The following is a 15,000-nucleotide window of genomic DNA, read 5'->3' on the forward strand; positions in this document are numbered from 1 at the left end:
ACCCTTGCAATAGTCGGTTCCTTAACAATGACGGAATGATTACGCGCATTCCCCATAAACTACATCCTTGATCTGCTGTTACCTCATGTCGGCGTGTAAAGTACGGTTTAAGTTCCTCTTCAATAACATGATTAGGCCATCCAGCGAAGGTGTACTCCAAAACTCTCGCTAACACAGGATCTCTCCGTGTGTCCCTGCTGATGTCCTTCGAGTCAACTGGCAATTGATCAAGACCTGAGAAGAAGAACATTTCTGCCTCTTCTTTCATGGGACTGAGGTCACAAGATAAACGTGATAAGGCATCTGCATTAGCATGCTCTGCCGACGAGCGATACTCCATCTGATAATTGTACGCCTGCAAAATAACAGCCCAGCGCTGCATTCTAACTGCTGCTAAAGTAGGCACTGCTGTTTTAGGACCCAGGTTAGTCCCTAATGGCTTGTGATCTGTTAACAGGTGAAACGTTCGACCGTATAGATACTTTTGAAACTTCCGGACACCAAATACAATTCCCAGGGATTCCTTCTCTATTTGCGAGTAATTCCTTTCGCTCTTTGTGAGTCCTCTCGAGGAAAAAGCAATGAGACGCTCTTCACCATCATCCATTACATGTGAAATCACGGCCCCCAGAATCATGCCAGAATCAGCTTTCTCTTTTCATCATATGGCACAAGCACCTTGTCAGCCACAAGCTCAGATTTGCTACGTACAAACGCCTTCTCACACTCTTCTGTCCAAGCCCATTTCACTCCTTTCCGAAGCAGTTCATGGAGCGGTTGCGGCAATGTGGATAGATTAGGAATAAAATTACCATAATAATTTAGCAGTCCCAAATAGGAACGAAGTTCTGCCACATTCTTCGGGCTCGGGGCCCCTTTAATAGCTGAAATCTTTTCATCTGTGGGATGCCGTCCTCCTCCGTCAACACGGTACCCCAGGAAATCCACACTTGGCACCATGAACTCACATTTTGACCTCTTAGCTAATATGCCATGCTTCTCCAACCTAGTCAACACCTCATCCAATACTTGCAAGTGTTCATGGGGCTCTGTTCGGATCAGAATATAATCTATATGCCAACGCACTTTATCCATCCCTTGCAGTATCTGATCCATTGTTGACTGAAAAACGGCAGGAGCAGAGGCTATACCATAGGTGAGACGCTGATATGCATACAACCCCTTGTGAGTGTTCACCGTGAGGTAACGCTGGCTGTCAGCCGTCAATTCCATCTGCTGAAAGGCATTTGACAAGTCAATCTTGCTAAACACAGTTCCACTACCCAAAGTGGCGAATACATCCTCAGCGTCTGGCAGTGGATATGGGTTGTCTAAAAGGACTCTGTTAATGGACACCTTGAAATCCCCACAGATACGAAGACTTCCGTCTTTCTTTGGCACACAAACAATGGGCGAAGCCCAGTCACTCCGTTCCACCTTCTTAACTACTCCTTGGCTTTCCAGACGGTTTAACTCTTCTTCAACTTTTTGGCGTAGGGCATAGGGTACTGGCCGGGCTTTGCAAAATACAGGCTTAGCACCATCTTGCAAATTAATATCCGCCTTGAAGCCTTTGATGGTTCTCAGTCCTTTGTTGAACACCTTTTCATGCCGCTTCAATATGTCTGACAGCGTTTCAGTCTTGCTCACAAGAAAGATGTTGTGCCAGTTCAGCTGGAGGTCTTTCAGCCAATTCCTACCCAGTGGTGGGGGACCATCTCCATCAACTACAATCAACGGCAAAACATGGTCCTCTATTTGGAGTTCAAGCCGATGAGGTGACTGATGTTAGCAATAAAGAGCAGCTTGGATTTGTTCTTCGATACCTGGAGAACGATAAGCCTGTGGAAAGGTTAATCGATTTTATTGAGTGTAAAGAAGTCACAGGCGAGGTTCTGCCCAGACAAATTGTACAGAAAATCGACCAGGTTGGACTTGACATGAAAAACTGGTGCGGATAACATGGTAGGGGCTAACAAAGGCTGTGCTGCAAGAATCAAGCAAGTCTACCCCAAGGCTGAATACTACTACTGCATGAACCTTGATCTCAATCTTGCATTTACTAAATCCTGCAAACTATCTGAAATGCAAGTAATGCTCGATACAGTCAAACAGGTAGGGATTTTCCGCAAGTATCCACGCAAAAAGGAGAGTAAACTAGAGAAGTGTATTTCAGCTGTAAGTTGTGAAAAGAATCAGACAGGAGGCGAAGTACCTGAAAGAAGAATCAAGAAAGTGAAAATGTTATGCGACACAAGATGGGTTGATAGCCTTGCTTCCATGTCTTCATGAAACGGAAACTGGGATTCGAAGTCTGTCACTGAAGCTCGTGGCCTTCTGACGCAACTTTGTAGCAGTAGGTGGGTTGTTGCGCTTCATGTCAACCTTTACTTTTCAGGCTTTTTTAGAGGTCTGAGCCTCTTACTACAATGGCCAAGCCAAGACGTGATCAACGCCTACAACAGAGTGTCGCTTGTTGTGGAGGAACTGAAAAGCACGAAAAAGTCATCTCGAAAAGAGAATGACAAGCGGTAACAAGTCCAGCATCAACCATCGAAAACACCTTAACCGAAATGAGTGTGTCTTTCTACCCCAAGATTGCAAAAATTCTCCGCTTGGCGCTGATGTTGCCAGTGTCGGCAGCAATTGTGGAAAGCGCCCATTCCGCTTTGAAGGAGATTAAAACTAACAAACGAAGCAGTACAGGATCAGACCGCTTGTCCGCACTGATTCTTTTGCATGTCCACACAGACATCACATTTGACCTAGATGACATAATTGACATCTATACAAGGAAGCACCCAAGAAGAATGAAGCTGATAAACCCTCTGGAAGGTGATTAGTCTAAGTAGGGTAGCACTTCGTCCGACTCGTGTAGTAGCCTTGCGTCTCCTCTGAATTACACCGTGATCTGTAATAGCGGAACAAATGGACAAACAAGCCTAGAATTGTGACTCTTCCAGTGAAACGCTTCGACAAATATCTCAGAAACTATGTACCGCACAGGCCTGAGAATTGGTGAGGTGATTTATAAATGTGTCTCCTACAACATTCCAAGTTTTTGGCGTATTTCATTGAATGGTTTTGTTTTGTTTTGTTTTTTATTAATTTTTTTGTTGCGTGACAATAAAAACGAGCTATTGAAATCACACGACAAGGCGTCGACCAATCAGACATTTTTCGCCAGTGAATTACATGAAATACAACGTTCGTCATTCGCCCAACACGACACTTCGAATCTTGGTTAAAGCTTCTGTAATTGAAATCAAAGGTAAGAAAATTGTTACTACATCTTCAGTAAGATATGTATGTTTCTTAGTTGGTATAATAGTCAAATAACTGGGTGCACCCTCTTGCCTTCGGTTAAGTCTAACTTGGGCATTTAGATAACGGCTTAATATGTTGTTTTCACAGTATATATACCGTAACATTTTAAGCCACTAACTATGGTCGGTATAACAAACTATATACCGACTGTAACTATAAATACGCCGTTGATTACTGGCTTAAAATGTTACAGTATACAATATACCGACCACAAATTAAGCCATTAGATACTGGCTTAAAATGTTACAGTATGTATATATGTTCGAAATATACTGTGTTATTAACATAATATGTTATTACATGTAGTGCCAGTTAGGTCTAACTTGCTTCATAATCAATCTCTATCAGTTGATCATAAAGGTAAAAGGAGTCATTGGGAAGCGTCTTGGTCACGCTTCACGGATAATAAACTGGTCTTTGCGCCCGAAGAATTGGCTTACTCTTTTGTCATTACCACAGCCATATCGGATGTCGCTATTCTGACATCTTCATCCAAGTCGTGGAAGAGTGTGGGTTCTGAATGACGTTTAGTTACGCAATGTATTTTTGTCACGCAGTACAGTATCTTAAAAATATGTTATGCATTCTGACCTTTGTCTTGCAAGCAAGGCACACTTCATCAAGGCATGATAAATTTAATTAAGAACTTATGTAAACGCATGAATGCATATGATAGACCAAATATTACGAAAAACAGACAACAAGATCATAATAACAGGAAATAGTGTATATAAATTATCATATTAATTTCGTCAGTGAGTTAGGCTGATCCCAATGAAATTCAACTTTCACGTATAAACATCAGTAAGTGTTTGTTTTCTTAAAGTATTTATACATGCACTAAGGTTCTACAATAAAGATGTTCTTTCAAGGAAAGAACACTGCTCGCCTTGACTAGCCTTTGCTAACTGCGAGCAATGCATATTGATCATGTACTGTATTTTAATGAAATTCTTCTATGAAGACAGTTTTTTTTAAGCTGAATAATTAAAGAATACAACAGTTATATATAGTACAGAATTTTTTAAAGGGTTCAGTGTTCAACACTTACATTTTTTACTAATTTGCCCTTTGGGCAACCAGTTTTGTTTTTTTGGTTTCCCATGGTCTTTTTTCAGTTGCCCACTTTCTAAAGACCTGTTGTCCATTAAAACTCAAAGGAGGCTTGTAAAAATGTCAATTTATGTAACATGTGTGTAAAATGCGTGGGTTTGACAGACCAACGCAACTCCTGCTGTGTGTCCGTGGTGTTCTAGTAGCCTTTACAGTTTTGCTTTGACAAGCATAAATTATCTTTAAGCGATTTTCCTTTTCTGTAAGAGATCAAGGGAGATTCCTTCAACATCTCTCTGAGACTAGGCTGCTTTTGAATTAAATACCATTTGTCCATTAGTATGTTCTTTAAGCTTTCCAAATCTGGTTGAAATTGCTTGACAAAAGGTAGAATTTTTTTGTGCGCTTGGTCGATATTTCTGCTGGAAAGGTAAATATTAGTATCATAAGCAAATAAATAATTAAAAGTTAGTACACATACTTACTTCTGAAAGAAAAGGAACAGTCCTAAAATAGAGTCTTGTTGAACACCACAAGTTACTGGCAGGGAAGTTGAATTCTGACCATTTACACACATACTTGTATACAAACTGTTTTGTGTGGGATGAGACTCAAACCATTGATGCACAACACCTCTTATATACCATAATGGTTTTCCTTAGTTAATAGAATTCTACATGTATGCATCATGGTATAAATAGCTTCTTTTAAATCTGCAATGAATATACCAAAACCAAATTCCTCATCATCAATGGACTTACAAACACGATGTAGCTCCAGTGATAGAGACAAGGGAATGCATGGTGGAAAAATTGAGGACTTCAACAGGGTTTGAACCCATGACCTCACGATACCGGTGTGACACTCTACCCAACTGGCTATGAAGCCACTGACGTTGGGAGCTGGTCCATAACTGCGAGGATCGTTGCTTGAATTGATTTGGTATCCCCATTTCAGTAAATGATTTATTTCATATATCATTTCGATCATTGTTTCATTCCTCACAGGAAAATTAGATCCCACAAATGACAATCTCCCAATGTCAGTGGCTTTGTAGCTCAGTTAGTTAGAGCGTCGCACCGGTATCGCAAGGTCATGGGTTCAAACTCCATTGACTCAGAAGTCCTGAATTTGTCAGGCTTCTCTATGCAATTGCTAAAATTGCGCATCCGTAACTGCGAGGATCATAACTTTACTTGATTTCTTATCTGCAGTCCAGTATATGACCCATTTCATATATCATTTCATTCATATGAAAATCTGTTGATGACCCCATGTGTTTTAACTATGCATGATGTTTTGTGTGTTTCACCATAATTTCCTTTGCTACATCTTTAAATATATGAATTCCAGCGGGCTTGCTTCGTTGTGCTTGCTTGAAAAATAGTTTCTCTTTCCTTCTAGTTATAAGATTTACAAACAAAAGCTCTTGCCTTAGGAGTCTCATCAGCTTTCTTTCTAGAGGAGATTAAAGGGGTCAAAAGCTTGATAATACCTATAGACCTGGAGACTTTAGAAGAAAGATAAGCAACGTGTGGCTTCCAAAAGCTTGATAATACTTATAGACTTGGAGACTTTAGAAGAAAGATAAGCAACGTGTGGCTTCCAAAAGCTTGATAATACTTATAGACTTGGAGACTTTAGAAGAAAGGTAAGCAACGTGTGGCTTCCAAAAGCTTGATAATACTTATAGACTTGGAGACTTTAGAAGAAAGATAAGCAATGTGCAGCTTCCAAAGCCAACAAATGCTCTTCCAAAATGACTCCTTAGGGACCAACTTTGCTTACCCGATCAACATTAGAACCACATAGTTCATAGTTTTATTGTTACATGATCAAGGGTCAGCCTCTTTTGTTATGACCTAAATATTGTGAATTTCGTTTTCTCGAGATTCAATGAAGTCCTGTTAGCTTGAAGCCAGGAGGTTAATCTTGACAGCTCAAAATTCACTTTCTGCAGTAAAGAATCAGGCTTCTTCTGAGATTAGAAAATATTGGTATCATATGCAAATAAAATAAATTCCAAGGCTTTTGAAACATGACAATTATCATTAGTATAATTTTATGTCAAAAATAACAGTGGCACAAGAATGCAGCCTTGTGGTCTTCATAATTTATAGGTTTGACGGAAGGGCAATGGCCATTGTATTGAACAAATTGCCTTCTATAAAAAGATAACTTTTGAACTAATCTAGAGCAATTCCACATTGTTGGAGTTTGCTTATTAATAAAAGGATTGCATTTGTAACTGAGTGTGTCAAAGGCAGTACAAAGATCGAGAAAAATATTCCAGGAGTAATTTCCTCATTTTTAATAGCACCGCCAACCGTCCACCTGTAAGCTCAGTCGGTGGAGCACCAAAATGCCATGCGGGAGGTCGTGAGAAAGACTCCGGCCGGACCAACACTCAGGGTCTTAAAGTAACGGAAGAGAAAATGTTGGCTATGTAATTATACCCATAAATAATTACATCCGCAAATGGAGTCTTCTCGGATAAGGGTTATAAACTATAGGCCCCCGGGAGAGTCATACATAAATAAAAATAGAACCTGAAATTCTAATAGAAATAGCTTATTTTCCCGTGGAAAATTATATAACCCATTTGGTACCCGATGGAAACAGATTACTTCAAACGGTCATAGAATTCCGACACCCGGGGGCCCTGAAAATGGCGACTGAAGTAATGTGGGCGCACAATGTAAAGTAGTAAGTAAGTCTGTTTACGAGCCAAGTGGCCCATCAGAGCCGGAGCTTATCCCGGTTTCTTTGGCATGAAGCGACGAGGAGAATTTTTTTTACTCCCCCTGGATGGGATGCCAGTCCATCGCAGGGTTACTCCCGTTATTTCGCCGGTACCCATTGTTACACCTGGGTGGAGAGAGAGACACCGTGGGAGTAAAAAGTCTTTCCCAATAACACAACACAATGTCCCCGGTCAGGACCCGAACCCGGTCCACTCGATTCGGAGTCGATCACACTGACCATGAGGCCACCACGCCTCCGCACCCAACTCCGCACCGCATTGTAAAGTGGGTGGGTCATATTGTTTAACAGAATCGATAAAGAGTTTTAACTTTCCAAAAAGAATGTCGCCCTTTTTTTCAGTTATGCGCAAAAAAAGAATTCCTGCGAAACGCGGAAATCTAACGAAAGTTGGAGAAGCGAATATTGGAGAGACGCCTTATCAGTGCAAACAGTGTGGCAAGTGCTTTGGCCGAGCAGGAAATGTAAAGAGACATGAAAGAATCCATACTGGAGAGAAACCTTATGAATGCAAACAGTGTAGCAAGTGTTTTAGCCAAGCAGGAAATTTAAGGACACATGCAAGAGTCCATAGTGGAGAAAAGCCCCATGAATGCAAACAGTGTGGCAAGTGTTTTAGCCGAGCAGAAAATTTAAGGAAACATGAAAGAGTCCATACTGGAGAGAAGCCTTACGAATGCAAACAGTGTGGCAGGTGGTTCATCCATGCAGGACGTTTAAGGAAACATGAAAGAGTCCATACTGAAGAGATGCCTTATGAATGCAAACAATGTGGCAAGTGTTTTAGTCGAGCATATAATTTAAGGAGACACGAGAGAGCCCATACTGGGGAGAAGCCTTATGAATGTCAACAGTGTGACAAGTGTTTTACCCGAGCAGGAAGTTTAAAGGAACATGAAAGAGTCCATACTGGAGAGAAGCCTTACGAATGTCAACAGTGTGGCAAGTGTTTTAGCCATGCAGGAAATCTAAGGGATCATGAAAGAGTCCATACTGGAGAGAAACCTTATGAATGCAAACAATGTGACAAATGTTTTAGCCAAGCCGGAAATTTAAGGGCACATGAAAGAGTCCATACTGGAGAGAAACCTTATGAATGCCAACAATGTGGCAAGTGTTTTGGCCGAGTAGGAAATTTAAGGGAACATCAAAGATTCCACACTGGAGAGAAACCTTATGAATGCAAACAATGTGACAAGTGTTTTAGCCAAATAGGAAATTTAAGGAAACATGAAAGAGTCCATAGTGGAGAGAAACGTCACGAACGTATGCGGTGCATGTAGCTGTTTTGCAGCAGGAAAAGTGCCGGAAAAAAGTGCTCAAGAACGCTCTGCTAGTACAAATGAACTGGAAGTAGAAATACATCATTACTGCACCAGACGAGAATTTCGTTCGAACCAGGGTGAAAAACACAGCTGTTGGTTGGAGCAGTTGAGCACTGAGGAGCTTACGCACTACCTGTGACATTTGTGGATCCGTCAACTTAAACTGCTTCGGTGGCTTTTGGTTTCGACCAAGAAATTTCGAAGGTGTGGTTTTAATTGAAGTATAAAAACTGCGATAAACAAACATATCTAAACATGGTAAAAATGCTGAAAACTTTGTTAAAAACGACGACGTTTCGACGTTGGTTAAACGTCATTATCAAGTCAAGGTTATTTGAAAATTACAATCTATAAATACTAAACGAACCATAGCTGATAAGGAGCCTGTATGGTAAAAGAAAGGAATCATGAAAAGTAAACAAAACGTTTGGCACGTATGGAGTTCGTCTGGATATTCACGTTAGTCTTGAGACTCGTAATGAAGAGCATTTCGTAGACTAAGCTATCAAATTTGCACTTGCACTTTCTTGAGACCTTTGATTTATAACCAAAGTTGTCCAGTCATGAATTCTCGTATTAACATTCAATAAGGACAAAAATCAAAGATAAACTCGAATTAAGCAACTTTTACTGAAATTCGAGTTCATGACTGGACAAGTTTCGTTATAAATTAAAGGTAACCGTTGCTGAAACCCGTTGATACCTTACCTAGATCTACATGTTCCAGTACCCGGCAAAGTACACGGGAAGCCCGTGTATTTTTGTTGAAACTTCAACCCAGCTTAATAGCCCTCAGGGAAAAAAGCAATTATTTCGGGGTGATATACGATGCAAGTTACCCTTGTTCGCTTTTCGAATGAAAAGCTTTTCCCGCCAAAATCCTGACTATCGATTCAAAATACGACTTTTTATTCAAACTACAAATTACTGCTGAGTTAAGATGTGTCGGTCCAGTTTCTGGATGTTGAGTCGCAAGTGTAATTTTATAAAAAAAAAAAGGCAAAGTAGGAAGAAAGAAGGGCAAATGATGATTAGTATTTTTTTTTTAAGACGCGCCTTAAAATATATGCGTAATTGAATAGGATCAACTTGTCTCGGTTACGCAATTCTCATATGAACGCTCGGTGGAGTTGTCTCGGGTAACCGAGACCATATAAACGCGCCCTAAATATCGAAGCTTTGGGGATCACTACGTTTCGTTTAATTTACGACATTTGTCTAAATTTCCGCAATACTGTTTGCCTAAAGATAGAAAAGCCAGAGATTTCGAAAGTCACCGTGAGTAATTGCATAGCAACAAACACAAACTGCGAATTCACAGCTCTACTGAATTTTATTCTCTAGAAGTGAAATTTTCCTTTTGTTCCCTTTATCGTAAAAACACAAACGAATGCGGCAATAAAATTTAACTCATTTTTGGTAATACATGGGTTTTATGCGCGTGATCATTGTTCTGATAAGTTTTTTTCCCCTAACAATGTAATCTGTGCGTGAGCAAAAGTTCTTGTGTCGGAAATAGCGTATCTTTGGCCTTAGCACGGCATCGAACGGAACTTTTACCAACAGTAGAAACCGAAGTGTATATATATTTTTACTTCTTTCTGAACAAAGCTCAGTAATACGGGCAACATTTTTCGTGCAACTTGTCGCGGAACAATGTTGCGTTACAATTTGAGATGGTTTCTTGCGCGGAGTCTGTTGGGCGTATTACCACCTGCTTGCGCAACAAATTTTCATGTTGCAAAAAGTAAAAGCAACGTCTACATTTTTTTTTCAACATAAGAATTTGTTGCGCAAGAAGGTGGTAACAAATGAACGAAATGATATATGACCTAAATCATATACTGAACTGCGGATCTGAAATCAAGTAAAGCTATGATCCTCGCAGTTCTGGACGCAATTCCTGAGTTTTTCGGGCTTCTATACGCAATTGGCTAAAATTGTGTCCATAACTGCGAGGATAGTAGCTTTACTTGAAGGTGGTAATACGCGCAATAAATTATCTCAACTGGCAACGCAACATTGTTGCGCGACAAGGTGCACGAAACTGTTGCCCATCAATTTCATCGCGGGCAGTTTTCGAGACTGTGATCACAACCTGATCTCCGGTCAAGTGGTTGAAAATTTTTTCCTTTAATCTGGGAAGACTTTGTCAGAACTTGTGGGATAAAATGATATTCACGTTACGATTCGGTAATTTGGGCCAAAATTTCTCCATGATCCAAGCTGCATCGAGAAGCAAGATAAGAGCTTTGTATGAAATGCGAAGACCGCCTCTTGCAACTTGAATAAATTATAAACGTATGAATAAGTTTGCCGGAGTGAAAAGCCCCCATCTTCAGGCTTGTGTAACAACTACATGTGCAACAAAAACGCCTGTAAGTGGCTAATAGTAATGAAAGATTGCAGTCTAACCCTAACTACATGCTTTGCAAGATCATGGGAAGAAAGTAGCACTCGTTTACTGATTAAGCCTAAGCGCTCGTTTCAGTGATCAGCATGATTAGGCCTAAACTCTGTTTTAACATTTTAGCTTTCATTTTACGGTTCGGTTAACTACACTTTTCACGAGTTCGTGTGAAGAAAATAGCAATCGTTTTACTGATTAAGCCTAAGCGTTCGTTTCGGTGATTAGGCCGAACCTCTCTTTTAACATTTTAGCTTTCATCTTGATGTGTATTCTAGCGACTTTAGATGAGAAACAATAAACAAGTAACGTTATTCTCGTAGGACTTGGCAAAGGAGGTGACGCTTTTTATCTTAAGAATCAACTGTCGAGGATATCAATCTCAATGACATGTACTTCATGAAGTAAGCCGGCTCCAGTTACGACGAAACAAACCAATTTTCTTACGGCATTGTCTTTAAAGTCGTTTTCATAATGGGTTGCGATCGAAGTGCTTCACTATACTTATTTGGTGACTTACATCGACTTTTTCGGAGGAATTTTCAATGATGACTACATGCTTAGCAATCCAACAATGTCAGGCAGGCCATTAGTTTTTAACCCACTGACTCCCAGGGGTTCCCCATTGACGAGTAAAGACAGAGTAAAATACTACGTCTGACGGGTTTAGGCCGGTTTGGACGTCAAAGGGTTTTAAAACATTGCGAGGAGTGTTTAAACCCACATGCGTGTTACTTTGACTTTAGCTCTGAATGAACTTTTATGGTGATGCGTAAACCCCCATGCATGGTCTGGTGTATCCTACATTTTGCCATGCATACACCCCTTACATCTCTCCATCGCGAATTATTTAATTTACAATATACTATTATTATTTATCTCATTGTTAATTGCTTCAAATGTTCGCTTTTCTGAACGTTTCATTTACTTCGTGGCTCGTGGCATATTTCTTCTTCACGTTTTCCAAAAACACTGCAAATAAATCGTTGCCCTTGTTTGTGTATCTCTTCATAACCTCAGCCAAGTGGGATGAAAAGTGGTGTTTTCTAACGCCAAACGGTGGCAGCTTTACTTTTGCTTGCCTCCAGTGACCTTCCATTTTGTTTGTGTGTTTTCCTTCGTTATTAACAAATACTTAATCACCCACTACGGGACTTCGGATCGCGGTAGCACTTTCTAAAAACACTTTAATAGTAACCCACTACGGGACTGCATGGGGACCGCGGCATGTGTAAACAGAAAACGTTAGAAATGCACGGCTTCTATGGCCACTTTATGCTTCGATCATGCATGCATGAGACAGGCTCTTGAAAATAACGATGACATCAGGTCATTTCCGAGAAAAAGCACTCGGCAGCAGTGTTGTGGCTTACTGGGCGAAGCGCTTTGCTAAAAATTGAAATTTATGTATGTTTCCTACTGAATATTAAGAGTATTCTCCATTCGATAAAGGTAAAAACCTGAAATTAAGTTGGGAATTAACTGCTTCAGTCGCAGGTCATTTTTTGCTCAAAATCATGTAAAACCAACATCATCGTAGTTCCGAAGCAACACTGAAAAAGAAATAAAACTCATAAGCTTATATAATTAGCTCCACTTAGTTGCAATCCTTTCGTGTGACAGAAAATAGTACAGTCTGTTAACAATGTATGGCTGATCAAATCAACGGCGGGAACACAGCCGGAGCCCGCCAAAATTCAGCTTTTTGATTATGTGTCTAAAATACACTTAAAACGCTGTCAGAAGACCCTTGCTCGCCATTCATAAATTACTCAACGTAATAAACCAAAACTCATGGCTAAAAGGATGCCGTCTAAAACGAGGCGAGAACAATAATGTCACGATCCTGCTGTTTATTTAATAGGAGTGTGGACATCATGGTAGTATATATCGTATTTGTCCGTTGATTCTAGTGTTCCAAGCGTAGTCATACTTATTGAGAAGTGCGTTTTCCGTAGCCTCAGCATTTTCCCTGCTAGGATTGATTCCTTCGACAATTTTAACACGAACCCAGAGCTCATACCCTCTGCGCAAGGCGTCATTAATGAGATCTCTTTTATGGGATCCATTTGTGCAGTATTCAAGGATTCTGCCTCTTAATGCTCCTGGCTTTGCCCTGCATGTGCTTCCTAGGTAAACAACATAATTGGGTTGATGTGGCAATGTTCCCTTAGCTCGCCATTCATAAATTCCACAGTGTCGGGCCTGCCAAGAAAAAGCGCTTCTTATGCTTGAGCAAATGAAACCAGCTTGATTTGGTCCTCGTGGTTCAAAACCCACGGGTAAACCGGGTATCCAAGGTACCATGGCCCTCTCCCAATCTGACCATCCTGCTGTTGGAAGATGACTATGTTCCCTAGCCTGGAGTTGATTTGCAGCCATTTAGTGATCCAGGGATTGAAGCTTGCCTAGCTAATCACGGAATTTGGCTCCCAAACGTTACCTCTTGAACGATATTGAATGTAAAAATAGACCGTGCCCAGAATCTGTGAATTCGACCTGAGATATCACTGTAAAACGTGTTACCCAATAACAGATCATCATTTGTATCACATGACCATAAAAACTTACAGCTAGGCATTACTAACGAATCAAAAATTGCCCACTTTTCTTCTTCCGGTTTTCTAAGAAATGGTTCCATCATCATGAAGCGTGTTTTCGAAGATTTAACTGAATATTCAACAATTTCCGGGTAATTAAAGCCTTTTTATGCTCCCCTCTTTTAATTCCCAGTTCCAAGAAAATCAACCCAGAGCACAAATCCAGCTCATTAATGGAATACAATTTTCGACATGTTTCTACTTTCAATGACGGCAAGAGAGAGACCACGGGAAACAAAACCAGTTAAAATTGACTATAAAATCGTCTATGTACTCTTTTAATGTCACGGTATGCTACAGATTTTTAGAAAAGGCGACGGTTTCTCAATAGATACGAACAACGTTAAATGACGCAGGACAAATGTTAAAACTACTTTCCAGCGTAAATACTTGCGTGGTTAGTTTAATAGTAAACTGAGGTGGAAATAAAATTGACATTCATGTGACACAAAGCAAGGGAAAGAGTGGTAGAGACGTCAAGTCCACTCAGATCGATCTAGCTGTAAAAATTTTAATATGCTTTCGCCATTGATTGGTGTTACGCATGAGCGGTGAGGTTAGTATTCAACAGCTTTATTAGAAATTATCAAATTTACAAGGAATTATCAAATATATCCGAAATTATCAAATTAGTAGAATATTCATGAACCTTAAGCTTTTCTACAGATTTTACAAGCGGAAACTTCTGGCACATCAAGTGCCAAACGTGTTTTGCGACCAAGTTTCCAGGGGAAAATGTTAGAAATACAGTTATTCTATGCATGTAGTGTTATGCTTTGATCATGCATGCATGAAACAGACTCTTAGAAATAACGATGACGTCAGGTCAGTTCCGAGAGAAAGCACTCGACATCAGTGTTGTGGCTTACTAAGCGAAGCGCTTTGCTAAAAATTTTCATTTATGTATGACTTCTAGCGGACAGCACAGTTTCTCCACGAGATCAAGGAAAAATCTGAAATTAATTGAGAACTTGTTCTATCTCAGTGACCCTGTTGCTATACCTTGGGACTGGGGTGGGTACTCTGAAAATCTTCTGGTGGGGATGTGCCACTTTCCCTGGGACACTGAAACTCTTACCATACATGATCAACTCGAATGATTTTGTCATGCGTTATTAATGGTTTAGTTACTGATATGAAAAGAATTACAACATTTGGAGTTATTGCCAGAACACATGTAACAATATAGAGGAAAATAACACAACATTGTTGCGCTACAAGTTGCACGAAAAATGCTACCCGTATTGCTGGGCCTTTATCTGCGTTAAAACATAGTTGATAGAGGGGAATGGTTATGAAACCCGACAAATTTCTTTGTTATAAGTTTTTGTTCTCTTTTTTGGCCTTGACCGTGCACAAAACACAATAGTTGTGTACTCCGTGCTGAGGAACTAGCCAATAGAAACGTGTTGGTTACGTAATTCATGCATAGTGTATGAGCGCAACACAAAAGATTGTGCACAGTCGTGGACTTTCCAACCAAAATCTTGGCATCTTTGTTTGCTCCTTTGATGTCTGCCGAGCT

At 40.2% G+C, this 15,000-nt stretch overlaps 1 protein-coding gene across 1 annotated transcript; it reads left to right on the forward strand.

Annotated features, from left to right (window-relative positions):
* Positions 1-2,972: 2,972 nt before the first annotated feature.
* LOC138006654 (zinc finger protein 709-like) lies at positions 2,973-9,864 on the forward strand. Its single transcript, XM_068853120.1, has 2 exons — positions 2,973-3,271; positions 7,486-9,864. The coding sequence occupies exons 1-2, from the start codon at positions 3,196-3,198 to the stop codon at positions 8,424-8,426; spliced, it is 1,017 nt and encodes a 338-aa protein (XP_068709221.1). The 5' UTR covers positions 2,973-3,195; the 3' UTR covers positions 8,427-9,864.
* Positions 9,865-15,000: the final 5,136 nt, after the last annotated feature.

This window comes from Montipora foliosa, chromosome 6 (assembly GCF_036669935.1).
Source record: "Montipora foliosa isolate CH-2021 chromosome 6, ASM3666993v2, whole genome shotgun sequence".
NCBI classification, from domain to species: domain Eukaryota; kingdom Metazoa; phylum Cnidaria; class Anthozoa; order Scleractinia; family Acroporidae; genus Montipora; species Montipora foliosa.